We start from the raw sequence: 27,326 nt of genomic DNA on the forward strand, positions 1-27,326 counted from the left end.
AATATACAATACTATATTCAGTATGCAAAAACTATTTACAATACTGTAATACAATACAATACAATACAATACAATACAATACAATACAATACAATACAATACAATACAATACAATACAATACAATACAATACAATACTTATCTCGTTTCTCTTAAAATTGTCTCCCGTCTTCATTAGCCCACATGGTGCAGAAAAGTAGGACATTAAACTCCATTCATTCATTTCATTTCTTATAATTGTCTAAAAAGGAGTTTAAATTTCTGATTCTTTGACGCTCTTTGTAGTTCCCCTTTGCTTGTGCTAACTTAGCTGTCCAGAGATTTTTCAATTTTTGCATGAAGTCTTTTTTTTGTTCCTCAATCTCCTCAAATACTTCGCTTGATCTAGCCTCCATTATTGCTGTTTCCATTTTTCTTCAGTGTTCTTTTGGACAGTTGAAAAACATTGGACTTTTTATCACGGCATTCCTTCTTGAACCCTTCTATAGCATTGTTATTTTTACTTTGACAATAATGCTTCATTCCATTGCTTTTGGACTCGACATCATCTTCCATTGCACTACTGTTTCTTGACTTATTGGTGCCTCCTGATTTCCAGTTACCTTAACTCTGGATATACATGTACTTCTTTCTTTCCTGATCCCATTACATCTTCTTCTTCTGAAATTCCATGTGTGTTATCTCTATTTTGGTCTTCTGCTTCTTCATCCACATTTCTTGCCACTGAAGTATGGAGCTTCGTGGCGTCGATGGCTTCTCGTTTCCTAACATTTTTTGTCTTCTAACCTCATCCTTCGCTCCTTTGTCTTCATCTTTTACTGGATTCTCTATCATGCCACCATTGCTCATCCTTTGCTTATCAACCTAGACGGAGGTTTCCTTATATGATAGAGGATCTTCAAACATAGTCCTTGGTCGTTGGGGTGATATTCACAACTTCGCAGGTTGCTTTTGCAGTATTTTCTTCCACTTTGTAGTCTGCTGATTTCTCTCTCTTTTTAAGGCCGCTAGCTTCATCCGTTTTCTCCTCACACCTAAAATACGGCTTTTAATGCTCCTTCTCTTCCCTTTTGGTTCTATCATCAGCCATGACAGCTTTGGGATATAAACACCATTTACAATTGTGTGCTCAACACCATTTTCACCAACGCCGCGAATCACCTGTCTTTCAGCATTGATGGTGTTTCTGTAAGTCTTCCACTGTCAGGACTGGTTTGACGTATGTTATATGGTCTTTCTCTTGCAGTACCTCGTCTCAATAATTCCTTCTCTTCTCACCACCTGACTTTTTTATACGATGTACATGTTTTCTGCATTTGTGCTTTTGTCCTCCTGTGTTTCTTCTTCTTCTTGGTCCCTTTTGGAAGAAGGCTTGGATTGTGCTGCTCTGGAAGACATTGATTCATAGGATTTCCAGTTTTGTTCTCTTCCTCTTTTGCATTAATTGATGGGTGAATTGATGATAGAGTTCTTCGACCTTCCTCCTTTGTATATTTTTTCATTTGAATCTTCGTCTGCACTTACTTTTGCTGTCCAGTGATATGGAATTCTTTGAGATAAGATAGTTTTTAAAGTCCTTTAATTTTTGTTCGAATCCTTTTTTCTCTTCCTTGATCTTATCAAATACCTCACTAGATCCAGTCTCTTTAATAACTGCTTCCATCTTTTCCTCGGCTGCTGTATTTAGTTGCAGTGTTCTTTTGGACAGCTGAAAAAGCTGATCAAGCTATGAAAACAGGGTAATCTGTATGTTGAACATTTTCATTACTGTACTATTTATCAGGGTATGCCTTCTTGAACCCTTTTATGGCAGTTATTTTTACTTTTACCATCAACTACTATTGTACCTTTTTAAGTTAAGAAAGCCTCCTGATTTCCAGTTGCCTTAACTCTGGAGTTATATCTTTTTTTCTCGTCTTGCTCTCCTGATCTCCTAACATCATCTTCTCCTGGAATCTTCCTCTCCTCCTCTGCTTCTACATCCACATTTCTTGCCACTGAAAATCTTTATAATACCTGTCGACTACATGAGCATGAAGAGAATGAAGTTTCGAGGGGTCGATGGCTTCTCGTTTTCTTTCATATTTGGACCATTGGCTCTCTTTTTCAGGATATCTTTTATCCTTTTATCGCTCCTTTGTCCTCTTTTCCTAGATTACCTCTCATACTCATCCTTTGTTCATCAACAACCTCTTCAGAGGTTTCCTTATGCGTTTTCCTCGTCGATTGGCCAGCCTCTCTCCTTGGTGTGATATTCACAACTTCGCAAGTAGGTGGCTTGTAAGGAATTTCTTCCACTTTTGGTAGCTGATTTCTTTCTCTTTCTAAAGCCGCTAGCTTCATCCGTTTTCTCCTGACACTTAAAATACGGCTTTTATTGCTCCTTCTCTTCTCTTTTGAATATTCTGGAACTGGCTTATCAGCCTCATCCAGCCATGACAGATCTAGCTTTGGGATATAAACTCCGTTTACAATTATTGTGTACTCAACACCATTTTCATCAAAGCCGCGAGGCACCTCTCTTTCATCATTGTTGGTGCTTCTGACCTTTTCTCGCTTTTGCAGATACTTTCTCAGTCGAATCTTTGGATGGAACCCTTGAACTAGTAGATTGGAGTAGGGTTCTATGGATGTGGCATGTTTAACATCATTTGACGTTGGTTGGTTAACTGTATTAACTGTTGGATGATGGTAATTTTCGACGGTATTTACACATGTATATTATATGAGGTTTACATGTTACATAGAATATTACCTCTTAAGGTACTTTGCGCGAAAATGTCCGCTTTTACAAATATTTGATTTGAGTTGGATTACTCAAGTAAGTCAGTTCTTTTGACAAGGAAATTATACATGTTGTGTATGACTGATGTTAAAAGATATGGCGACATAACATCACCTTGTCTTACTCCTTGTTAGAACAATAAACCTTGTCGTATTTACTCTAATTAATGACTTTGTTCTACATGATTGGGTTGACAAGGGAAATAGATGATTACGGACATATAGCAAGGATGGATGTAAGACAGACGGACGTGGGTAGAGACACACCTTAGAAGAAAAGTTAAAAATGCCTCTAAACAAATTTACATATTTTAATGTATTTGATAATTTTCTATTTTATTTTATGTGAATAATTGTTATAAAAAAGGATAGTGTTTTACGCCTTCGGCGATATATTTGAGTTTATTTTAGTGCGTTAGGTAAAGTGGTTTTAAAGACAAGAGATAATACACAGGGGATCAAACGATGAATATGGCAAAATGGTTGTCTCTATTATGTGTTTTTCTTTACTGTGTGAACTTTTCGGAAAGTGCTTCCATTTCAGAACAGAATAAAAACAGTACTTGTATACAAGGATTAACGTGTAAATTACCAAATTGTTTCTGTTTAGGACAAAAGGATCCGCCTGGAAATTTAACTATCTCTGAAATTCCTCAGCTTGTTGTTTTGGCATTTAATGATGCCGTAAATATTCAAAATTATGGATATTACTTGAAGTTATTCAACCAGACGAGAAAGAATGGCAATGGCTGTCCGATAAAGATGACGATGTTTGTACAAGATTTGTATACAAATTACACAATGGTCAAGGATTTATACAAAAGAGGTATGGAAATGGCGTCCCATAGCATCACCCATAAACTTCCCATATCATTTTGGCAAGAAGCAACCAAAAAAGAAATATCGTATGAGATCCTAGAACAGAAATCCAGACTAGTTGAAAAGGCGGGAATTCCAAGTAAAGAAATCCGCGGATGGAGAAGTCCCTATCTACAGCCTTCTGGTGATAACCAATTCTCTGTATTGGACAAGAACAATTTTGAATATGATGCTAGTTTAAGCATTCAACGGAGAAAGCTTGACGAAGAACTATTTTGGCCTGGAACTTTACATTATAAATGGTCCTACAAGTGTGACAAATGGCCATGTCCAGAGAAGAACTATTCCATGTGGGAAGTACCTGTGGTGTCGTTAGTGGACCAGGATGGATTGTATCCCTGTTCCTATGTGGATTCCTGCATCAATCTTCCGAAAAACGAAGAAGCAGCTTTCCAACTATTGTGGAAGAATTTCAACAGTTACTATCGTACCAACAAAACACCATTCATTGTTAATATCCATGCTCGATGGCTGAATACAGATTTCCAGATGGTTGCCATGGAAAGGTTTATTATGTCTTTATTAGGTATGGATGATGTCTATATTGTTACGATGCATCAAATGTTAGAATGGATGCGGAATCCTGTGAATCTGACGGATATTTTACATTATGAAGCCTGGAAGTGTCCTGAATATTCAGGCTCGATGATAAATTCTATGAATATAATCCTAATGTTTTCTAGTTTGTCTGTCATAACCTTGTTCAATTATTTCTCTAAATAGATTTCTTTATGTGATTATATTGATATATTATTTTTTTTTCCTTTTTTGATTTACTAATTTTATTAACTTCTGCAAATGGATGGAAGTCCATGGCTAAGGTGCAGGTTTGTCAAGAAATCGCCCTCGCCTGACCTGTGGTTTCGTCACCAATGTTACAATGTACATTTATTTTTGGTTTTTAACGTCCCTTAATAAACAAAAGAAGAACGAATTTCTATAAATTATCAGTTAGTGGAAAGCTAATATGAGCTTAAATCCCTCTATCCCTTCTGGGGTACACAGAATACTTTTGACATATATGATGTGTCAGAAATGCTCCAGGGATGGTGTCACAGTCCAAACTAAAAGTACGAATTTCCCCTTCGAAATATTCCCCTAGCTGGAGTCTAACGCACTTTCCCGGGCTTCGCAGAAAAAAAGTGAAAATATCCTTTGATTCAAACCAACAACGGTCCAAAATATTTTTGCCCAATTTGATAGCAATTGCCTTTGAAAGTCTCTTTAAAAGCTAACTTTAAACATTAAAAAATGAAGAAATGAAATAAAACCATGTGAACAATGGAGATCCAGACAAAAAATATAGCCTACTTCCAACAGGACTAAGTTAAAGGGACAGGTGGACCATTTTTGACCAATCACAGCTCGCCGTCGAAATTTGAGCCTTCAAATCCAGAGTTTGACGAGTCGTCATTTTAACATTCAAACGCAGAAATAATTCTGGACACACATGGATTTGAAGTCTCAAATTTCAGACTAAAGTATGATTGGTCAAAAAATCTGTGATATATAGAAAATACATATATAGAAATAATGAGTAAAAGTCCTTTGAAGTATTTTAAGGGAATTATACGATTTTCGTGTAGCCTACATCAACACTAAAATCAACCCCACATAATGTAACATCTGTCCCTTTAATTATTGGTTATTACACTTTACGTCTTAAAGCAATATGAGCTAGGCGAATTTTAAGTTTGATGTCTACAAACGATTATATAACAGCTCAGAATGTATTTTGCAAACATGAAAATCAACACTATAATATAGTATGCGGAAAGAAAGTGGATTACACCCACCATCGAGGATCTCTGTGGGTGACCTCGATTGAACCTCTGTTGTGGAGCTAGAGTTGATGGAGAAATAACGTAATTATCTTCAGCGAGCAAGCCGGGTGAGGGTCGCAAGGCTCTGGTTAAGGCAATATGGCGCGACTTTTGACCAGATATAGACATTCCATGCTACGATGTTAACTCGTGTCTGACTCTCCAAATAGTGAGTGTCGGACCCGAGCTTCTAACTAGGTCAAATATTAGATTTGAACGACATATATAGGTCAAATATTACGTCACACGAGTCTCAACTCTACAAAATATTACAGTTCGGTTGTTGCTCGAATGACTCGAGTCTAACCCGGGCTCTAATCGTGTTCGAGTCTAGGGAAAGATAACTAGCTTGCATTAAACAGGTGGCGCTCTTTAATCAACAAGAAGGAATTTTCATTAATTCTATGTTTTTTATGAAAAACTAGAAAAATAAACGTTCAAAATGCCGGACAGGGATAGCGAAGTGTTCTCTAACCCCCTGCCGCCTTCGCACCATAAACATGAAGAAGAAGACGACAGCCATCATCTCACGAACGATGATTTTCGTAAGATGATGATGACCCCAAAAGTCTCTGGACTGGGTGGAAGCTATTCAACGTCAACGAAAGAATCCAGCTCGACTGATCGCAAGCTAGAAGCTCACGACGACGAGGACGATGCAGCTACAAGAAGAAAGAAAAAGAAAAGTTATTATGCCAGGTTGAAGAAAGAGGAAGAAGATAGAAAGAAGGAATTGGCCTCAAAATACAGAGACCGTGCATCAGAGAGAAGAGTAGGAAATGATTACAATGACTCTGAGATCAGTACTACAGCTGATTATAGATCAGTGGCACCAGATGCAAAGGCAGAGGAAAATTATGCAGAAAGAAGAAAACAAATGATTCAAGAATCAAAATATCTTGGAGGTGATATGGAACATACCCATTTGGTCAAGGGCTTAGACTATGCATTATTGGAAAAAGTAAGGGCAGAAATCAGTTCTAAAGAAATCGAACAGGAAGAGACAATGGAAGCAGTAGTGGCCAAGGCAGATGAAGAGCATCCCGAACCAGACCCTGAGGAGCAAATTCAATTCAAAACCAAAATGGGGAGAAATGTTTACAGAATTCTTTTCAAGAATAAATTGCCTGATCGTAATGAACTGTTTCTACCAAGACGTATGGCCTATGTTGTGGATTTAGAAGACGAATTTGCAGATTCTGATGTACCAACAACTTTTATTAGAAGTAAGGCCGATTGTCCAACTTTAGAAGCTTCAACTACTTTAACAACTAATGACATTGTTATCAACAAACTGACTCAGATCTTGTCTTATTTACGTCAGGGAAGGAGGGAAAATAAGAAATTGAAGAAAAAAGATAAGGGAAAATTGAAAGATGACGACAAAGGCAGAGAAAAAATGACTGGTGCTGACGACAATATTTATGAAGACATCGGTCAATACCAACCACTCACTAAATCTAAAGACAAGAAAGAAAGAGATCGTGATTATGACAGAGAAAGGGATTACAGAGGTGACAGAGATAGAAAAAAAGATAGAGATAGACGAGATAGAGATAGGGATCGTGATGAAAGGGACTACAGAGACAGAGATGGTAGAGACAGAAGGGATCGTGATAGAGATATTCGTGATAAAGACAGAGAACGAGACAGAGGTAGAGATGGTCGTGATAGAAATGAGAGGGACAGTGGTCGAGACAGAGATCGTGATAGACGAGATGGCAGAGATAGAGGAAGAGAAAGGGAGAAGGAAAGAGGAAGAGAATCTGGTAGAGAGGGACGTAAATCATACTTTGAGAAACCAGTTGAAGAAGACGAAGATCATCACCACAAACATCAACAGACAGCCCGAGAACTGATCAATTCTATCAATGATAAATATAAATCTTATGACCATGGAGAAGAGGAAAAGGGTAAAGGTGGTCGGGAAGGAGGAGATGATCGCGCCAAGAAATTAAAACAAAAAACAGAAATAGACAGTTATGCAGAATGTTACCCTGGTTTAATGGAATCCTATGATGCCTTCGATGATTCTGATGACGATGCTGATTACACTAAGATGGACACAGGAAATAAGAAAGGACCAGTTGGAAGGTGGGACTTTGATACTCAAGAGGAGTACAGTTCATATATGTCAAATAAAGAAGCTTTGCCTAAAGCAGCCTTTCAGTATGGTGTTAAAATGGCTGATGGACGGAGAACGCGAAGAACTGGTCCTAAAGATGAGAAAACCAAGCTAGATCGAGAACTTCAACAGATTAATAGGATCTTAGATAAGAGAAAAGCGTCTGGCAGTGACGGAGGTAGTAAAAAGCCTAAATATTAATATGTGTTAATTACTGTTCATTATAGATAATTTGACAATCACTGCTTTTCTAAATCTACTACAAACTTTCAATTATGAGAAGATTCTCCACTGGAGACAGTGATAATATTGTGTAAGGGTCAAACTGTAAAAAGTTTAGTGTAAAAACTGTTAAAGCTTGGAGAAATTGTTTTTTGACTTTTCAAATGTGAATGAAAATGAGTTGACCAAAAAAGTTTCTGCTGTGTCTGTATTATTTTCTTTCATTTGGAATCTGGAAATGGGTTCTACTAGTTTGGAAAAACACCACTAAAAACTTTTTTAAATTTGATATATTTAGATAGAATGTCATATTTTGATTATGATATAATTAAAGTTCAGACACATGCTTTAAGCTTATGGTGTGATATATTTTCCTAGAAATCTATGTACAAGGAAGGGTTCAGTGTAGAGCTTGGTAAAATGCTCAAAATAATCAAGTATCATTGCTAGGAATTTATGATTTCGATTATCAAATTTCATAAGCGATTATATGTCAAAGTTTTCTCCACTATACCTGTTAACAAGTAGTAATCTCTTCCACATAAGTTCCCTTCAGCACATAACTTACCTACAATATACTATAATTACCGATCAAAAGTTCATTCCAAGAAATTTTGAGGATTGTTGAACGCTTCCACCATGGACTGCTAGTGAACTTTATTTGACTATCGTGGCAGTGCCTTTTATATTCACAGACAGGATTTTTGTCTAAAATTTTGATTGGGTCCTTCAATGGCAAACAGTTATCTCAAATTATCTCTGTCACTTTTCTCTCGACAAAATGTCACAAAAAATTTGAGGACTTGCAACTTTTAGGAGCAGATATTTATATGCCTGTATCCCATTATAATCAATGAACATAAATAAGTTAGAATAATATTTATTTAAACAAATCATAATACAATAATGATACCCAACTATAATAATAAATTTACAATGAGCCATTTACCTGTACCCTCATTCCAATAGGAATGTATCTTCAATGAGCTCCACCAGAAACTTCAAATTTCAATTGCAACTTGTTAAAAATAAAGTCAAAAGAATATTGAAGATTTAGAATGTGTTTTTGTTGGTCTGTTTAATTGCCACTTTGAAACATTGTACATTGGACTACCATGGTCCCAAATCAATTAACTTTATGAGATTTTTGCCAACCAAAGATTGAATCAAATCTGCTATTGATTCAATAATGACTGAACTTGATTCCATTTCTCCTGCAAGATACGTGCTTCATAAAGGCACTTGCAGGATTATCTTTCAAATTATTCCTTTCTAATGTTATGAAAAGCTGGATCAAGCAAGATTTCATCAAAATCATAGACCACAAGTTGCACTTAAGCATAAGTAAATTTAGTTTCAGGTGGGTTAGCTAATTTTGCAACAAAGAAGAATAATATTTAACAGCCAAAAAAGATATATGATTTAAATAAACAAAGTATATCTACACAAGTTTATACATTAATAGATGATTTTTTTATTACAAAAACACCCAGAAAATTTTAGACTATGGAATTAGAAAAACATGAATTAATGTTAATTCTAATAAGTTCCACATTTTCAATGAAATTTTTGGCATTATCCCACTAAATGCCTCAATTACAAGCCTGAATAATACCATTATTGCTTTTACACTGAAAATCAAGACATTTTGGGGTAATGATTACATTCCTCTTTATGCCTAAAAACTTTCATGTTTTGTAAAGTATGTTTCCTACTTGCATTCAAATTCTTTTATTATAAAGCTAATTAGTGGCATAATGCCAAATATTTCCACAACACAACATCAATCTTTTTTTTTTTAATTTTTAAAAAACATTTACTAGTAATTAAGGAAAATATGAAACTTTATCATAAGATTTATTTCAAACAATTCTTAAAAAGTGGATTTGATTTTTAGTTCTCCAGATATGAAATGAAATATTTCTGTTGGCTGATGAAGACCTCCAACACTGAACAGTTGACATTGAGGGCAATTTATCCATTATAGCAGTATCAGAACATGCATAGTCTGTGGTTGAAATATATCCCACAGGATAATTTCAGGAATCTGTCTTTGAAAGCAAAAGATTACTATGATCACAAAACATGATATGAAATCTGAAGAACTAAAAATCCAGTTGGCATGACATTATGTCAAAATTTTTTAGCCCATTTCAAACTTAACAAGTAATAGGTAGGAAGTTGCCAGTATAGCAAAATAAACCTTTATCAGTAAAAATTAACAAAAAGAAAGGGATTTCTATTCTACAAGCACTATTATTGTAAGTTTATTTCATTGTGCCCTATACAAATTTAACTTTTGAAAAGGCACCATTAGTAAGTTTGTCTGCCTAAATTTTAATTTAATAAATTTGTCAAAATTTGACTATATAAGGATTATATTGCACAAGTTATTAGTATCCTTAAGTACCAAAGAAAATGTGATCTTCTTTTTGAAGAATCTAAAAAATGCAATAAGAAAAAGCACTGAACACGGCATCAAAATTTGTCATGTTAAATGATAGTCATACTCTCTCCATCTTATGGAGTAGACAAAGTCATGGAAATACTATTACTAGACATTTCTATAAAATCTCATAGATTTACCATTCATAAAATTTTGAAAAATGTGGTTGGTGTCAAATATCAAACTAATAAAATTATTTTAAATATAATAAAATTTTGAAATGAAAATTGGATTGAGAACATTTCTAACGCACCAACAAATAATACATGGCTAATATTTAATGTCTACTGAATGAAAATATACAAAATGAATTATATACACACAGAGAACAAATAATGGGGTAGAAAATCCAGGACTATATTTCTAATTAATGTTTATGAAGCTGAAACATTTAGAAATGATATTTTTACAAAATAAATGATAAAAACTGAAGAATGCTGAAAAAGGAAACGCAAGAATATAGGCAATCAATGAAATCATCTCTCTAAACATGTACAGGAATAAGAATTTAAATTTTTTTTCTTTAACCATTTTACTGGTCTAACTTAGGACAATAATTTGACCAAATAAAAAATTAGACCCTTATCTTAGTATAGCATCATTTCCATTTCAATCATGGTAGCTTTAAAAACATTTTTTAAAAACTTTTCATCCCTTAAACTGTATTGGCAATAAATAAACAAATTGAATTGATTTTCAAAGACATTTACATTGTTTTGAGCTTATCTCTTAAAAAAGTAAACAGAAAAAAATGTCCTAATGAGCAACTAGACTGTCGGATATTTTGAGCTAAAAGAGAAACATGACTGGCTAATAAGATGCTTAAGACAGACATTGGACTTTAGTCAAGAAAACATTGTTTGGAGTCTGTCATGTGTGTAAGGTGTATGTAATTGCTAACTGATGAAGATGCTGTATGACAATGAGATATATCACCCTTAGTATAACAATAATAATAGAAAGAATACTTATCTAAAATATACTAATATCATTTAATAATAAATATATTGAGCATTAATACTTCAGCTTGATTAAATATTATAGAAAAAGTACCAAAATATGGTGATTTAAAGTTGTGACATGTGGTTCTGAACACAGAATATTGAGACCACTTCACCTTCTGTTAAAAGAGTATAACATCCTCTTAAATACAAGGGAAATGATATATTTTTTCCTTAACTTTTATGATATATCTTACAGATAAAAAAAATGATAAGAAATTGTTTAATAAACAACAACCAAGAATTGATATTGTTATTTATATTAATCATTATTTTTATGAACAATTTCTTAAAAACCATCCTTTTTCATAATATTCGGTCGATTAATTTCAACAAATTAAATATTCATCAATTTCTTTTCTAGATAAAGTGTAAATGGTGATGAAGTTTTCCTAAACATGTGAATGAACTCTCCTGTCATGCAAGCATCTCAATTATTATACATATATTCTTGGACCAGATCAAAATGGTCATAGGGTATAATATATAATCCAGGCACATTACATCATTAGTTTCACAAAATTTCAAGAAATTATCTCTCAACCCAAGTTCAAAATTTATTTAATGATTGACCAATCAAATGATTACAAATGACAGGTCATACTAAATTTACCATAATCAATGAGCTTTAGTTAATAAGTATTAATTTTTAGTTATAACCAAATTCAAATCGTACCAATCAAAACTAAAAATAGCTATAAAAATTTCAATTGCATCAAAAGGGGTTATCATTTTTTAAATAAAAACTTAAATTTTCAAAATGCTATTTCTTTTCCATTATATGCTGCATTATATTTTTAAAATTTACCACCCGAATTTTTATTATCAGTTAAACTATATTCTTAAGTAAGCTGATGACAGTCTATTTCTCCTCGTATTTAAATGATCGGCATAAACAGATACCAAATATAAATCCAATAATCTGAAAATATAGAGTATGAATCATTAATATAACACAATGTAGTAGAACTACAGTACACAAGTTTGAGTAAAATGCTTCATGATTTTCATTCAATGTGCATTTTTTTGGCCATCAAATTTGCGTTATTTTCATAATAAAGTTAAATGTGTTCTGTTGAAGTTATTTTAAAAGAATACGACAGACTGTCTTTAAGAGTTTCAAGCATCCAATTTGGATTAAAAAACAAGGAATCCTAAACTATATGACATTCTCCATTCTTAAAGTAAATTTTGACAGTTATTCCCCCTCATTGCCTGATATTTAGAGAATCATTATAAAGTCAACTAAATTTAATGTTTACCTGTAAACCAGCCAAGCCACATCCCACACCAATCAATATAACAGAATGTGATTTAACCCATTCAATCAATTTCTTTTTACATCCCTAGAAATAAAAAATACAGATAGATATTGTCCAAATACACCAACTTGAGAAAATGACAGAAACATCCACCAAATTTTCAAGACTTAGGACAACTTCAATTCAAAAAAAACTTCCAAATGTGAAAATTTATCACATTAAGTAAGGTGTGCATATAACAACATCAATAACAAAACAACATCAGGGGTCAGTTACGTGGCAGTTCAGAATTTTCTCAACAAAAATAGCATGCATATAAGCTGTCATATGATATTTTTACTACTGTTGTTCAGAATGTCCTCAGACATTTGGTTGCATTTTCTGCATCTTTCGGTTGTTAATTCTGTGGATTTGAAAACCAGGGACATTATCGTCTTTATTCATGTCCTCCATTTTGAAGTGCTAGCAGTCATGTGACAAATCACAGGCGCATTGTCTATGGTGAATCCATACTGACTAAACTAACTAAAGTATGGAATAAGAAAATATCAAACCTCTTCATGGTAATATTCTGGTACTTTATTCATACATTGTGATTTATCTTTAGCCACCATATTGTTTGTATCAGACAATACACAGCATGAGATAGGTATGATTATCTAAATAATAATATTTAATAATAATAAATAACAGTTATACATAAATAAATAAAAACACATAGCTTAATTTGATACACTTCCAAACGAAATCTTGTGAAAATGAACTTTTACATCTTAAATAGCAAAGATATCTTCTAGGTGCACAACCTGTAACACTACGGGTCTCCAGTGATTTCACATCTGCATGATCAGATGCTTTTTCCATATCAGTCCCCCTGAACTGCATCACTGGCAAGGGAAATGGGATTTTAAAAAATCTGTTCACTAATCCACATTATTTGTAATTGATGTCTAGGATACTGAGGCAGAGTCTATCTACTATTTCGTCTAATATTACAAGATAAAGCCTAAGATTTCTAGGCCGTGTTATTCTTTACACCTGCCACTAACATTTCTCCGTTTGAAATTCCACACTTTCAACAATAAATAGGACCATACCTAATGAAAGACTGGAATTGTAAGAATTTCTTGATACTTACTCCAGACATGTTGGTGAATTTACTGTTCATATAATCATCAGGTCCCTTACCACCACAACATTTCAACTGTAAAACACAATAATATAAACTATATAATAATCTTTACAAAATTGTAAACATATTGTAGATCATCTAGTCAGTGTTCCTGACTAAAATGATGTTCCTCCAACATTGGTAAGGAGTCTTGAATTTTGTGATGTGAACATGTTATCGAAAAATTTCAATAAACTTTGAAATCTGCGATACAATAGATCAATGCCTGAATTGATGAAAACCTAAATCCCAACTTATTTTTTAACAGTATTTGTTCATAATAAACAAACAACAACCCTAGGGATTGCTTTCAGCTTAGGCAACCAATAATTGTGCATTGCTCAAGAAATCAATTTAAAAATCAGGAATCTGTTGTGTTTCAATCATTATACAGCTATAGAAAGCAATATCAGAGACCCATTTTCTTCAATCCGTGGACTATCTAGAAATATTACTGTATATTAAATATTATTTAACAGTAACAATGTATCTTGAGTGTGAACTGCAGGTTAACTATGAACAATTGAAATCTACATTACCTCAACTTGAACAGTGTCCCACGATTTGGTGATAGCTGATTCATTAGCAAAAGTATATTCCATCTTAATAGAGTTACTTAACTCCTTGTCCACGCTATGCTCAATCTAAATTTAGAGAGATATTTTATTAAAGAAGTTCAAAAGTATGATTTAATGAAACTTTAGTTGAAGTAACTGACAAAGAAAGCAAGCAGGCCTGCCTTTCAATCACAACAAAGAAACAGTGTATGATTGTGGTACATTGAAATAGGTATATGGATGGGTATTAAAGGGGTAGAGAGCATTTAACAAATTTTGGAATGAACTGGATGGACTTGAACAGTTGACCACTCCTATAGCAAGCAGTAGATAAATTTAAAATAGGCTATTTCTTGTGATTCATATCAAAATTAAAACCATTTCAAACATAATTTACACTTCATTTAGACACCTGACAATTTAGCAAGTCTTACCTCAGTTCTATAAATAGCAACAATGATACCAGCAGCCAATTCTCCAGCGAAAATTATCACCAAGAAAAATAGATACTGAAAACAAAAGTAAGAAAACATGACTTCCTACTCTCTGTTCAATCATTTCAGGTATTTGTAATATTTTGTACTACTTCCAGAAACATAAATGAATTAGAACTGTTGTAGAGAACAAAATGTGAGAAATTCAAATTATTTGCAAAATGGTACTTACAAATCCAATCAGGCATTTACTTCTTCTAATGGCACCACAACATCCAAGGAAACCAATGAGGAAAATCAAAGCTCCGAAAGCAATAAGTATATACGCAGCATAGTTGATGTAAGCATTAGGTACATTATGATTTACAACCTCTAGGTAGGATACAATATTCTTATCAGCTAAAAACCATATACCAACACCTAATAATGCTACTCCAGATAACTACAAAATAACAAATTGGAAATATTATTGAAATACATACATGTTTCACTAAGTCTTGGCTTATTCTCAAAAATTTAAATGGTAAAATCTGATTAATAATAACAGTTATATCTTTATTACAAAAAGTCTTTTAAAATATACCATATATTGTCAATTTGACATTCAACAGTAGTAAAATTTGACATGAGGCCCATATTTCTCAACACCTTTTATGATCAACATTTGACAACCATTTTTTTAAGAAATTGATTACAGCAAAATTTTGATCTTGAAAAAACTAGAAAGAGAACTTCTCTTTATGACAAAAACCACTGGTTGATGAAGATTAATTAATTTCTTAATCAGACCTAGCTTTGAAGATAATTCTGCCTTCATTAGAATATTAATATTAATATTATTTATTACTACTTATAACATAGATATTTGGATTTAATCCCATTAAACATAATGACTGTTTATTTTATTTCCCAACAGGATATATATAATCCATGAATAATGAAAATTAAAGCTTTATTACAATTTATTTTAGACTATAACAGCTTAGTTATTTAGTTTTTTTATATATTTCCCTTGAACAGCTGATAAGGGCCAAACATCAGCTATCTGTATTACTTTTCACAATCAAATTTTTAAAACCAGGTCTGTACTCATATTCAACAAAATAGTACCATGGATGTTAATACTATTGTCACTTCCAGACTGTCTATACGATTCTCAAGAGTAGTTCTTACCTAATATCAGTATCATCTACATAGGAGAATAGTTAAAAAATGTGTGTAAAGAAAGTTGTACTTCAACAATATATTTTCTATTTAATTATAAAGGAAACAAATTCAAGATAGCAGTTCTGAAAAGTACTACAGATAGCTCAAATATAGCTCTGTAAACTGGTGAACAAATATTTGGGCGAATATATTCCTTCAAATCCCCTTCCTACTTTTGGTATTCTAAAAAATCCAGTTTATTTAAGTCTTAGAATCTAATTCCCTTTGTTTCTTAAGGCATAGAAATAAAAATCAATATCAAATTAAGTTTTTACATTGTGACAAAAATATACTGGAAACATCTGGCTAGATTCTTGATATCCAGACTAAATACAGAATCTTTCATTTCATACCAGAGTGGGAGGCCATACTGAATAACATATCATCAGATAATGACAAAATTGAACATCATGTCCTTTATGATATTGATATCATCTGAAAATAATTTGAAATTCAAACTATCATAAGATATCAAATATTTATGAAGGTAAATGTCATATAGTGAAATAATACAGTATCATTTATTATAGTATATAATAGTTAATAATACTATTCTAGTCTCTATCATATAATTTACAGTTCATTTCCTATATTCCTATTAATATCCATTTCAGTGAATTTAACACAGCTTTGATATGAAAATGAAACAGTATTGTATTATAGTGTGCAATGAGCAAAACATCGTATTGTAAATTTGAGAAATGTTATCTGTCAGTGAATCTTAAATTTCAACAGCCCGTGTCACACAGAGTCTGTTTTTTTATCCAAGACATTGACCTATATCAATGACAATGGTAACCTGATAGAAGAAAGTCTAAATTTGCCATCCTTTAAATAAAATCTTGACCCTATGTAAAGTATATCAGCTAAGTTATTTTAGTCTGAAGAATATTGAAATGGCTATCTGAAATACTTCGGTAAATTGTCAAGGTATCCATTATAAAATAGAGAAGTAAAAATTGGACTGAGAAATAACTTGAAAGCACTCAAAAACCAGGAAAAAATGACAAAATTTAACTGGTAAAATAAAATAATAATTGGTAAACTTACCCAAAATATAAAGTTGAAAATAATCAACATAACACGAGCACTTTCTACACAGAAACCCATTTTGTATGGCTTTAACAGTTAGACTGAAATGATAAATATCAGTTATAGTAACAATGACATCAAAAGGAAATGATAGTATTAAATATATATTAACTTTTCACAGGAAATATTAAACGTCATTGACCGAATTCAAAACTCAAGTTTATGAATCATTTTTCTAATCAAAAATCAATTTGAAATTTTCTAATTCTAGATAATTTATTATAACACGTAATGAGATCACAATTGTGAATGATTTATATCTTGTCAAATATCATTGAATATATTTCAAATATATTCCAATCTTCGTAGACATAATTTAGCTAAGTAACATTAGTCATGAATGAATATTACGTTCTGTCCTGTCAACCAGGAAAGGGCTGGAATATCTTGACTATTGAAAACTTTGAGGTAATTATTTTTCTTATCAAACGTGAAATTGAATCTAAAATTTTTCAAAATCTTAGTAGACATCAATTGATCTATACAGAATTATTTTGTACACTAATAAATTACTGCACTATATTTGTAGTCAAAACATTAAATAATATACCTAGAAACAAAGTAAAACAATGCCAAAGTTCTTTGGGTTATGTTATAATTCTTCATCATTATAAAGAAACAACTTCAAGACAGACTTGCTTTGATTGGTTCAAAATAACATCATTGGAACCAGACCTTGGTACAAAACTTGTAAGATTACGATGGAAACAAGACATATCCAAAAAAAATAAAAATACTATTGCTTGAGCAAGTTTGTTTGTGTATCAAATTTTGCCCATTTTTTTTTAAGTGAATTTATAAACTTTAAAACATTACTGATATGAATATGTCAGTTCAAATTTATTATCACATTGCTTTCTAGTGCTTCCTGTCTGATAAACAGAAAATTTAAAATTTTTGTGTGGGCTTAGGGATGGTTAAGCATATATCAATTTTCCAAGCAGAAACTAGATACCCAATGACATTTATCAATCCTGCTATTAGACAGTAAAAATTTAAAATTGGAATTTGGAACATTCAGAATGTGAGCAAGAAAGCAACACTTATTCAATAAGTAAGCTTAAAGTGACAGATTTGCCATTTTCAGGAATTGATTTGGGTCTTGAATATATAATGATACTTTTCAGATGTTGGCAATACGCTACAAATATCTCATAATTCCTTCAAAAATACCTCACTTTCTATTTCTATATATGTCTTCTCTATATATGGTAGAGTCTCAAGAAATGATGAGTTAATGGTAGCTTAGCTAAATATTCCTGTTTCTAAGTCTAAAGAACAATTTGTCAAACGGATAGCCAACCTGTCCCTTAATGCACAATTTGTACTAAAATTTACATATTCTAGATTTTCCTTCCTATTTTCAAAGCCACAAGATCTATAATTTCTTGTTATTCCATTTCTATCATTTATTCTTGTTCCTTCCGGTACTTTCTAAAGCCATTACCAGATGTTAAGATGTTCATATTGATAAGAGTGGTTCTTATAAAAACCTCTTTAATCTTTCACAAGCTTTAAGGTGATAATAAAACTCTTTCTCACACTCTACCAAGTTAACAAGATCAATACAGTCTAAAAATAAAATACTACACGACTATGTCATGATATGTTAGTGTGCCATATTGGTACTGATAAAGAAGGCTAAAGGAATATCATGTCCTTGTCCTATATCTTTGATTCCTATTTCAACCCTTGACCTTTTGGAAATGATGGCCTGCAGTATTGGTACTTTAGACAATAATCATTGTTAGCTATGTAGATTCTCTGAAATGGACCCCAAGGAGGCCAGGCGAATCGGGGCTGCCAGATTTCAGATGACCTCATTTAGAGGGCTTAATATTCACTTTAAAATAAGAACTTTCACAGGCCTTTCTAAATATGCTAAGCATAAGTATTGTATCTACTAAAGAGGTGAGGCGGAGCAAGAGAGTCTATGTGTAGCTTAGCACCTCCACTTTTAAATAGTTTTGGCTTAATAAGTATTAGCCTCTCCGTGTATTTACCCTTATCTTGATTTTAGAAATTTGAATGGGTCTGATGGGCATGTACAGATACACAAGTTTAGTGTAAATCAATGACAAATTAGTTATGTAATTATAGTTCATTTGGTAAGATAGGTGTTTTTGCGTCATTTCACGTCAGCAAATTACCACCCTTTTCAAGTAAGCTAGATAGCAGATCATGTGACAAGGTTATGTTTTATAATCAATAAAACGGTTACACCACAACAAGTTGACATTGAACTATCTAACATGATTACTAAACATATTGTCAAATGATGCACGACAATAACAACTACAATTTGTTATCTGCTACAATCAATAAATAAAACTATAGTGACACTGACTTAAAACAATTTGATAAAACACAACAATTCTAGACTAATCCTTCTATGATATATTAGAAACACAAGTCATAGATAAATAGAAATGAATATGAAATGAAATGAATGGAGTTAATGAGGACGGGCAATGCCATGCAGTGTTCTAAGAGGACAATTTTGCCAGGACAGCAGCATTAGCCTACTCTTTTTCGATTTCCAACTGTTGTTTAATGTGCACAGCCTGTAGCACACAGGGCTTCGGTTTATTGTCCCATCTCAGCCCTCCGACCTGCATCACTGACAAGGGGAAACCAGGTTGCAAAATCCAAAGGTATCATCTCGACCTATAACAGGTTAGTGAGGAATCGTCTTACTGAACCACCATGGCTCCCATGAATAAATAGAAACACAAGTTATAGATAACAAAGACAATGGATAGATACTTCTAAAATGTTTATTACTTTTAACATTTTAATATCATGTTCTAATATCGTGTTTTAATATTCAAACTATGGTGACACAGACTTAAAACCACTGTATAAAACACAACAATTCTACACTAATCTCTCTATAACATATAATAACCACAAATTTCAGATAAATAGGACAATTATTACAGATAGAGTATTCATTTCTTTTAACGTTTCAATGTGGTACACAAACCATCATCAGGAATGAAGTATCATTCATAATAATTGTTTTATTTTTCTATCTGTCATACTTCAGCAGATTGAATTTTACATATTATTTCTGAGTGAATTGAGATATTAGTTGTAATGATAGACTTGGAATGACTTTGTGTGCACACGCAAAATCATTTTGAAATTTGTGTTAAATACGAAATTTTCTGCCAAATGTTTTTGAATTCATGGTAGAAGTCTGTCAGATAGAAATTTGTTTAAATCAAATGTCAAATTTCTGCTTTATGAATTCTCTGTCATAAGTTTGAATGTTATATTCCAATTCACAATAATGCCTAACTTAACAATTCTATAAGAAATATTGTGAAAATAACCAAACCCCATATTGCCCAACCCTACTTACATCAAATACAGATATTTCCTTCCACAGAGTAATCAGTCACTGATTTAATACTGGTAACAAAACAGGTTTTAAGGGCCTCACCCACACAAAGTATTCTATAACTAAGTCACTGATTTAATACTGGTAACAAAACAGGTTTTAAGGGCCTCACCCACACAAAGTATTCTATAACTAGGTGTTCTCAATGAACATGAAAATTGTTGGTTACATTTCAACGACCACAAACAATATCCATCAGCTTCAATATTCTATCAAATAAGTAAAAAAAGGAAAAAAAGCTCCAAGAACACACCAAAACTTGTACTATGTAAACTGTATTGGATCTAAATGGTAAATCATATACATAAATAAATACCAGTACTGGTAAATACAATATTATAGATGGAAAATTCGAAGTCTTTTAATACTTTTTTTTTTAAAAATATTAAAGGATTTTCCATGGCCTATGACCAACTAAAATGATAATTGTGTACAAGCATATTCCTTTAGCAACAGTAGATTGTATATTCAAAGCAAAATTCCAGTTTTCATGAAAGAACATTTTCCTCCTTAATTTGAAAGAACCCGTATAAGCCTAGTCATAAAAAGATGCATTATCCAGGATTTAAATAAAGACATTAAAAAAAAAACTGCTACAAAAGAAGTGCATCAAAGGGCAGAGGAGTGTTGAAAATGGATACATTAAATTCCTATTCATTTTCCTTAATAGTGAGATTATAGTCTGTTTTGTCTGTCTTTCGCTGGAAATGACTTTGAAAAAGGATCATTGAAAGCATAAGTTTGTAATCATGTAAAATATGGCTGTTCTTTATAGTTATAGTAGCAATACATCTAAATAGCCTATTTATATATATTATGTTCTTATCGGAACAACATACAGACATGGAGAAGCTTATGGTAGATTATACCATAATTGGTATTGATTAACCTTGGCATGTAATTTACAGATCTAGATATTAACACCTTGGTTACCACATTCTTACTAGCAGAATATCATATTTATTTCTTATATCAACAACAAGTCAATATATTGCTTAGTTTGCTCATAGATAGATATCACTACTGTAGAAGAGGGGGGGGGGGGGGGATTGTAGATAGGTTTTTCTAAATTTTATATGTGTTTTTGGGACACTGATAGCATCAATTGGGCTATAACTTCACTTAAACTATGTATTTAATGACATCACTAATCATAAAAATTTAGAAAACCTCATAACAATCCAAGGCACACAATAATACACTGCTGTGCATTTGTGGTTTCAACAAGATCTATCTTACAAGATCACATGTCTAATGCCTGACGAACTGCAGATTTTGAAAAAGAACACTTACAAACTTTGGACCTGTCAGCAGAAACTGCGTAATATCAATTTTCAACAAAGCATCCATTGAAAGTTACAGTGCTCTTGTCTATTTGAATGCAAGTATAAGGTAAACTATTGATTTCCAATCAGTGTAAATTGGATTTATTCATGTGACAATAAATAACAATAAACAATACAATAACCAGTAGGGAATACTCAAATAATACCTGAATGATATTCACTTATATTACTCTTTTTAATTCCATTAGACTGAATATCAGAGGACAGGCATCAGAATGACATAACCTATCGCACTGTATCTGGTTTTTTGTATTTCCATCCCAACATTAGCACCAATTTTTCATGAAGTTGACCGCTAATTTGACAACATGGAACTAACCAAAGGTAATGTACCAATACAGACAATTCGTGAATTTAACATAAAAATATTTTATGATCTATTTTCAAGTATTTATAAGCTTAAGTAAAAACATAAAAAAAACTGAACAAAAAATATCTGAACTCTTGTTTATCAAAAATGCTTATTTAAGAAACATTAAAAAACATGATTACAATCTACCTGAAAGATAAGGGTGTGTATGTCATACACCCTGTCTACACCCTATTTATTTCAATTATCTTGTAAACTTGTTATACCTGAATTACTTAAATAAAACCTACTTCATGTATAATAATGAAAGATATATGTATGAATAATAAAATAATAAGTCTATAAAAATCAATATCAAGGGGTTTTATAGTAACCAGCAAAAGTGACAAAAAGCTATTATTTATAATCAATGGTCAGTCTATATAAGCTAATAGAAAAGTCTGCTGTACGTCCTTATTGTCCACTTAAAGGGAATTCTAGCCTTAGTGTTTATAACATGTTGCCTTATAAATAGTATTTATATTTTTATCAGAGGTTTGTGCTGACTGGATAATGCTGTCACTATCAAAAATACCATTTAAGCCAATTGATTTTTGCACCACTGACATCATATGCTCATTTTTTCCCCGAATTATAGGAACTACGGTACTGACGATGCAAGTCTCGCAAGCGAATACGCCCACCAGCAGCTTGATAAAGAGCTGAATGTGAACTGTAAACCAAACTGTATATCATAGCCTGTAGAGTGAGCATGATCCAAAAAAGTGAAAAAACACGATATCAGAGTCTTATGCGATATCTCTCAAGAAAATCATCGGATCCTCACCAAATTCATTAGTGCACATCTTCATAATGATATTGACACACATACAAAAGATCAAAAGAATCCATAGAGAATTGTAGCCTGTAGGGTGAGCACGAGTCAAAAAAGTGAGAAAAAAAAATGAACTTGATATTAGAATTTTATGCGATATCTCTCAAGAAAATCATCGGATCATCACCAAATTCAATAGTGCACATCTTCATAATGATATTGACTAAAATACAAACAATCAAAAGAATCCTTGGAGAATTGTAGTCTTTAGGGTGGGCAGAAGCAAAATAAGTGACAAAAACGAACGCGAAATCAGAGTTTTATGTGATATCTCTGAAGAAAATCATTGGATCATCACCAAATCCAATAGGGCACATCTTCATAATGATATTGGCACACATACAAAAGATCAAAAGAATCTATAGACAATTGTAGCCTGTAGAGTGAGCACGAGGTAAATGTGAACGGACACACCAACACGAAATCAGAGTTTTATGCGATATCTATGAAGAAAATCATTGGATCATCACCAAATTCAATTGTGCACATCTTCATAATGATATTGGCACACATACAAAAGATCAAAAGAATCTATAGATAATTGTAGCCTGTAGAGGGACCGACGGACAGGGGCAACCACAATATACGCCCAATATAAAAGAAGTAGTTATTGTATGTTGCGAAGAGAACACTAGATTAATTTTTTGTACAAGAATCAATTAATTTATGATAATTTTCTATGCTATAAATTTCTAGAGCTATAATTTATAATTCATAATTTTTTCTGACCTATCAAAATATTAACCAAAGTTCAGTAGGTTAATATCAATTTGTAAGACCAGTAATTCTGAGAGTGCTGACATCTGATTTTCATTTAGAAATAATCTATGGAAGACAAGGTATACCAGCTTTCAAATGAAACAAGAAAAAAAAAGAACATATATGTGCAATGGATCAAAATGATGCATAAAGCATGGACTGACGTAAATATTTTAAGAAGACCTTTCTGACTGAAAATGGATGGCATACAAGAACTACAAGAGAGTACTGACAGTTTTTAAAACGATTAGAAAATAACTGTGGCTGAAATAGCAGACAAACAGGACTTCATCAGCTTTCTAGAACACCTGATAACACTCTACTGACAGCAACTGTGTTGTTATCATGGCACACCTTTTAGGGAGTCAACAAATAAGTATTGTTAATTATCTTCTATAGATCATATTTACTTAACATATATATGTACCTATGTATGTAATGATTATGAAATACTTATAATCAATTATCTATTAGAAAACACTCCCTGTAGTTATCCGCCCTAAGTAATAGCAATTATTTTCAGCAGATTTTAATTCTAGATAAAATTTCAATATTTTTTCAAACATGAGATGATTAGTTGACAAGATCTGTATAAAAGGAGAAATGCGTGCCTGCTTCATCAGACTGCATTGATAACTGTAATTTTCATTCCTTAGATGCCTCATATGACTGCAAGTATTACATATATATAAGCTTAAATTTTAATTCTTCAGATGGCTGCAAGTGTAGGAATTTATCATTCAATTCCTCAAAGACTATTATAGAGTAATAAACTACTGTAATCTATTCTGATTAAAATTCCTATAAGGTCAAAATATCACAGTTAATTAAAGATGACATTTGAATGCCAGTGACAGAAAATTCAACTTGTGCTATTTGTATCTGTCTAATGTTAAAATGTCATATAGAATAAATAACAGAAATAAAGCAGGGTTGTTGATTTGAATGTATTTGCCAGACATGGATGGTTAATATTCAATAGAGGATGGAAATGAGATGCCTTTATTTATATAAGACATTTTTCATGAATCTAGACCCTAAAATATTTGACTTTAAAGTACCAGAAAGATGATGACCAGGCATTTTCCAGGCATGTCTCACTAGACCCATAAATTATCAAAGTGGGATTTAGGTTACAACAACATGGTTTTATGGATATAGACTTCTATTTATTTAGGAAGAATAAGGTGCTATTGACTAATAAAGAAGAAGATACATAGAAATTTATATTCATAAAACTGTTCTTTCTCAATGTGCTGTGATACTTCTAAATGTCTTATACAAGAATTATATTTACCAGTTGTTTACAATGAAATTGGTGAGAAGCCAGATTTAGCTTTAAAAGTTCAACTGCTTTGCTGTATTTATTCAAAGTGATTTAAAATCTTTTAGGTCTAATATTCTACTACTTATACTGAACTGATAGCACACACTTATTCTTAATTACCAGTACTTTATTTCTTTAACCTTACATAGCTGCACAGTAGGGTTTTATCTGAATATTAATGTTTACTTACTTGTTTACTATATCTAGAAAGGTACAATATCAGTTACAATTTGTTTGCTAAGTATTAACCAAAAAGGCCAACTCATAGTTTGGCAAAGTTCACTTCAGTTCAATCAAGAATGACTAAATCTAGAGTGTTTAAAGGAGATAGGAATATGCCTAAAATGTTGTCTTCAGATATCTGGTTTAGTAAGAAAGACCTGGGGCAATGTTAGTAAGACTGTTGATCATAAATATCATGCCATTGCCATTAGCAGTGATGTCAATTTTGGTATGGCACTTATACTTATAGTAGCCTACAGCTCATTACTATTACTGGTACCGTACTTATTATAAGATTATAAGATGCATTTTCTTACTGAATTAACTTACTGACTAAGTAAGCTTTGAGCTTTGAATTGAAATTTTTCACTCATTTCATAGGTACCGGTATTCAAAAGATAATTTCCTACTTTATACCATTAGTCTCAGAATGTCTTCAGTGTCCATACAGAAATTTAAGGTTCAGTGATTTTACATTTGAAATAGACACACTTCATTCCCAGAATATTCACGTGAACATGACCTACTTTTTGAACTGAAAATTCCCCAATCTATGTAAAATCATGTTTACAATTAATAACTTTTCCAGTGGTTGACATTTTCATCAACCCAAACGCAATCGAAAACTCTAAGTGGTATTTTGTAATTGATATTGCCAAAATCCAATTCAGAAAGCAGTGTAGTCAGAGAAATAGATTTAGTTAGGCTAGGCCTATTTGAATATTGGTAAACACTACAAGAATTTTTTAGCATATTCTAGAGTTCATACACAATGTCCAATATGAATAACTGTGGATTTCTTATCCTCCAATGCTAATTAAGTCGTATTGCTCAGGCAATATCTTTGTGTGACATAACATCGGGAATGACTTGCTGTTAAACTGGACTGAAGTGAATTATATGATACTTGAAATGAATCCAAACAAACTCAAACTGATCAGCTGAGATCGATAAATTACTAACATTAAGACTAAAGAATCGCATTGAGTGTGTCAAATTAAAAACAGTGATATATAGTTCATGCTTACCCACTTTCAACTTTTTAAATAATAAGCACAATCCTCGAAACAAAACAAGTTTGGAATCTTTAGAAACAACTTGACGTACTGGAATTTACTATCAACATCCAAAACGCCACCTAGCGGCAGATGCTTGCTTGAATATTAATTGACCGTGGTCACCAGATTAGTTTCATTCATTTGCACTAAAATGGAAATGTCACGCTTGATTGAATGCATGCGATAGAAAAAACTCCAGGCATTTAAAATATATTGCAACTCAATGTTATAGCCTTGAATCTAATTCTTGCTATGTAGATTAATAAAATGATTCAAAGAAAGACAACTCTTAATGGAAAGCCACACCCTTTTAGTGTATATTTACTGCAGTCTGTAGCATTTATTTCACATTGTAGTTCTCTCCCTCTAGTCAAACCCGGTGAATGTGAAATTTTGGGGTTTTACATCAAGAATTTTATATCTCAGATAGGCACAAGTTGCCTGTTAAAATTTAGAACGCTGCATAAATTCGGCGCTTACTTTTGGAAATCTTACTGATGAAATAACACATGGTGGTCTGTAATAATTAAAAGACTCTTTGACAAAAAAAAAAATGTTAAAGCTACAAACAAAAAACTTGCCTTGTAAATGATCTTGAAAGTACGTTGAGGTCTAAATATATGTTTGATCATTCTTTCGATTTTTCACATTAAACAATTAATAATCAAAAAATTTTTTGGAGCTTGAACACTTTCTTCGTTGGAAGAGAACCAAACACATTTTCACAGACTTTCCAAAAATCTAATAACCCGATTGGCATTATTCCGTTTATTGCTTATCAGATGTCTCTCATGTACCATTAAGATTATCAGTTCTTGTGCTGTTTTGATTTGAAGTACTCTAAGCACATTGGAATATTATAAACAAGATACTAAACTGAAGGAATTTGTTTATAATTAAGTATATTCTACGATAATTAATAATTTTCTTGAAAACTTTTTCCCACGATCTCTCGTCATTTTGGTAGGCTATAATGTTAAATCATTTCAAGAACCGTACTCGTTTTCCGATACACCGTATTTG

The 27,326-nt window shown here is 32.4% G+C and overlaps 3 protein-coding genes across 3 annotated transcripts; 2 read left to right on the forward strand and 1 right to left on the reverse strand.

Moving 5' to 3' along the window:
- Positions 1-3,365: 3,365 nt before the first annotated feature.
- LOTGIDRAFT_94311 (hypothetical protein) lies at positions 3,366-4,286 on the forward strand (the record flags this gene model as incomplete). Its single annotated transcript, XM_009053596.1, has 1 exon — positions 3,366-4,286. A coding segment is annotated over one exon (921 nt), but the record flags the coding sequence as incomplete, so codon positions are not given.
- Positions 4,287-5,852: 1,566 nt separating this feature from the next.
- On the forward strand, positions 5,853-8,188 carry LOTGIDRAFT_214293 (hypothetical protein). The gene is made up of 2 exons (XM_009053773.1): positions 5,853-7,050; positions 7,249-8,188. The coding sequence occupies exons 1-2, from the start codon at positions 5,928-5,930 to the stop codon at positions 7,809-7,811; spliced, it is 1,686 nt and encodes a 561-aa protein (XP_009052021.1). The 5' UTR covers positions 5,853-5,927; the 3' UTR covers positions 7,812-8,188.
- Positions 8,189-10,522: 2,334 nt separating this feature from the next.
- On the reverse strand, positions 10,523-26,364 carry LOTGIDRAFT_231601 (hypothetical protein). The gene is made up of 9 exons (XM_009053774.1): positions 26,274-26,364; positions 16,960-17,042; positions 14,936-15,145; positions 14,704-14,778; positions 14,252-14,356; positions 13,680-13,745; positions 13,096-13,200; positions 12,542-12,625; positions 10,523-12,201 (listed from the first exon to the last, which is right to left on the reverse strand). Exons 2-9 carry the CDS (start codon positions 17,017-17,019, stop codon positions 12,142-12,144), a joined length of 765 nt encoding a protein of 254 aa, XP_009052022.1. The 5' UTR covers positions 17,020-17,042; positions 26,274-26,364; the 3' UTR covers positions 10,523-12,141.
- Positions 26,365-27,326: the final 962 nt, after the last annotated feature.

This window comes from Lottia gigantea (assembly GCF_000327385.1).
Source record: "Lottia gigantea unplaced genomic scaffold LOTGIsca_20, whole genome shotgun sequence".
Lineage (NCBI taxonomy): Eukaryota > Metazoa > Mollusca > Gastropoda > Lottiidae > Lottia > Lottia gigantea.